Source organism: Morone saxatilis, unplaced genomic scaffold (assembly GCF_004916995.1).
Source record: "Morone saxatilis isolate NCDOM2014 unplaced genomic scaffold, NCSU_SB_2.0 Contig18, whole genome shotgun sequence".
NCBI lineage: Eukaryota > Metazoa > Chordata > Actinopteri > Moronidae > Morone > Morone saxatilis.
Genome location: NW_023339740.1, coordinates 27,514,470 through 27,516,991, shown reverse-complemented (window position 1 = coordinate 27,516,991; position 2,522 = coordinate 27,514,470). Strand labels below are relative to the sequence as shown.

Genomic DNA, 2,522 nt, shown 5'->3' with positions numbered 1-2,522 from the left:
CCTCCCTCCTCCTCCTCCTCCAGGCGAGGCAGATCAACATCCACAACCTGACGGCGTTCTACGACAGCGACCTCTTCCGCTCCAACAAGTTCAGCCACGACGGGAAGAAGAAACTGATCCTGCAGCAGTTCTAAGAGCCTCAGTACCCATTGCTCCTCCTCCTCCTCCTCCCTATAACAGTGCTTCATGAACTCTATTTCAGGGCCCAAAATGGGTCATTGGGTAAAAAAAGTGCTTGTGGTTTTCATCACGTTGGACTCCAGCGGGAGACGTAGTTACATTTAGCTGTAAACTGATGCCTGGGAGGATTCTGTTCAACATGTATGAAATTGTTCCGCTGGAGGAAGCAGGCAGTAAAAGAGAGAGCGAGAGAGCGAGGGGGGAAACGTGCAGTGAAACTCCACAAACATGTTTTTGTTGGAGCTTTAAGTGTTGAAAGAATTGAGTCGGATGTACTTGAGGGAAGATCCTTCACAAAATGGTCACGATGGCACCGGATGGTTGGATATCTGGTTGAGTGAAAGTAACTGATGTTTATTCAGAAATCAATTCATGTTCGGGCCTAACGTAACGCTGCGTCTCCACTGATGAAATGAAGAGGTTGACTCCAAAATAAAAGCAAACGTTTGTTAAAAAAAAAAGACCAAGAAGAAGAATATTGAGTAAGAATCTAAAATATCTGAAATAATCTGACTCGTGTTCTCTCCGCGCTGCTCGTCCTCTCGGGTTTATCCGCCTTCAGTTGGGGCTGATTGTAAATAAAATGTACATGTTTGTGTCTGTTGTTGAAGAAACAGGAGTTCTTGTTTCAGACTTTAGATTTTCTGCTCTGTGAGGTTTGAGGTGATGTGAGCGTAGCAGCAATTTACTTAAAGAGGTTAAAATCCATTAAACATTTGCTGTTTCTGCTGTTGTTCACCTGATGTTGATATTAAACTTGTATTTGTTACAACGTGTCTCTACTTTTTGTCCTCAGGGAGTTGAGTTGAGTTCGTTAATGAGCACCGATCTAATTAAACTCTGCAGTGTTGTTGCTCTTTAATTTCTGCTGACTGTCGGCAGCTTGTGGTCCAAACTTACTGACTGTGCAAGTAGATTGAACGGCTGAATGACTCGACTTTAAATAGAAAATGTCAGTGCAGGAGTTTTCCCAGCCCGATACATTTTTTTTAACACTTTCATGTGTTATTTTTTGATCATAGGGGAATGTTTATGTGTCAGTTAGACAAAAGCAAAGCATAAGTCTTAAATTAAGGCTGTAAAATACATTTAATTAACACTTTTTAGGTCCTTTCCTGTGTGTTACTCTATTTCTGATGTTTGAATTTGCATTTACACACGATGTGCAACCAAGTATGATGCTTTTTTTAATCCATTAAACTCAACAATAGTATATTAGATAGTTAAATTGCCCTTAAAATGCAGCTTTCTAACACATAAATGCATTAATTATAGTTATTGTAGGACTTTTGCACTGTGGAATACGTGATGTCCACTGGCTAAAATATATTTGGGAAGAAAATGATAGAAGGAAATTAAATTATATATTGATTATTGCAGCCAGAAGAATTCACAATAAGGATATTATCATGGTAACTAGAGAAAAAGTTAAATATAAAGCTATCTAATCAAATTTATCTTGAACTTTTATTGTGTGTTTTGTCTCTACAGCCACCCACCAATTATTCAAGAAGTAATGTGATTATTTACACAATATTTTATGTACATAATTAACACAATATCATTATTTGCACTTTTTAAATATCACCGTTATCGTCAATATCGGTTTATATCACCACACTTCTACTATCACCCTGTACAACACTGCAGTACCATCCAGAAAAGCCTAATCCTGCACTAAATAGTGCTGATAAACATATAAACATATAAAATACCTGCTGTAAAGAATAATATGAAAGCATTTTATCTAATGTGACAATGCCAGCATGCTAAAGTTAGTATTTAGCTGAAAGCACTACTGTGCCAAAGAACAGCTTCAAAGTCTCAAATTTATCTTAAAGGTAAAAAATCTGCACTGATGAATGTTAATATATAGATTCTTTATTTAAATCCCTTTTATATTTGTGTGTAATGTGTACATTTTACTCTTTATGATCCTCTTTTACTGTCATGTTTTGTGCCTCGTTGCAGGTTTGGGAAGTAATCGATTACTTAATCAGGATACAATAAAGGGAACTGTAATGCAATTACAAATACAGAGCAGAGGAGATATTTTTGATACAAAATAAGTCTTTCAATTTTCTTCTCTAAGGTTAAAATTGTTCTTTTGTCTTATAAAACACACATCAATACTTTTTATTGATATTTCTTGTTTTTATTTACACAAACATGTTTTTATTGTGTTGAAAGAATCGAGTTGGAAGATCCTTCATATAATGAGTATATCTGGTGACTGGAAGTAACTGATGTAATCACTTCATGTTAATATGTCTATGAATATCTTCTCACCTGATATTTCTTTGTCTTGTCTTTATTTATATATTTTAATTATTCAGGTGTAA

General features: G+C 35.9%; 1 protein-coding gene across 1 annotated transcript in view; it reads left to right on the top strand.

The window, feature by feature from the left end:
- mcm2 (minichromosome maintenance complex component 2) overlaps positions 1-949 on the top strand; it is an 8,177-nt gene extending 7,228 nt beyond the window's left edge. The window contains exon 20 of the mRNA XM_035662885.1: positions 24-949. Within this exon, the coding sequence (XP_035518778.1) occupies positions 24-134 (111 nt within the window). The 3' untranslated portion in view covers positions 135-949. The remainder of the gene's footprint in view (positions 1-23) is intronic.
- Positions 950-2,522: the final 1,573 nt, after the last annotated feature.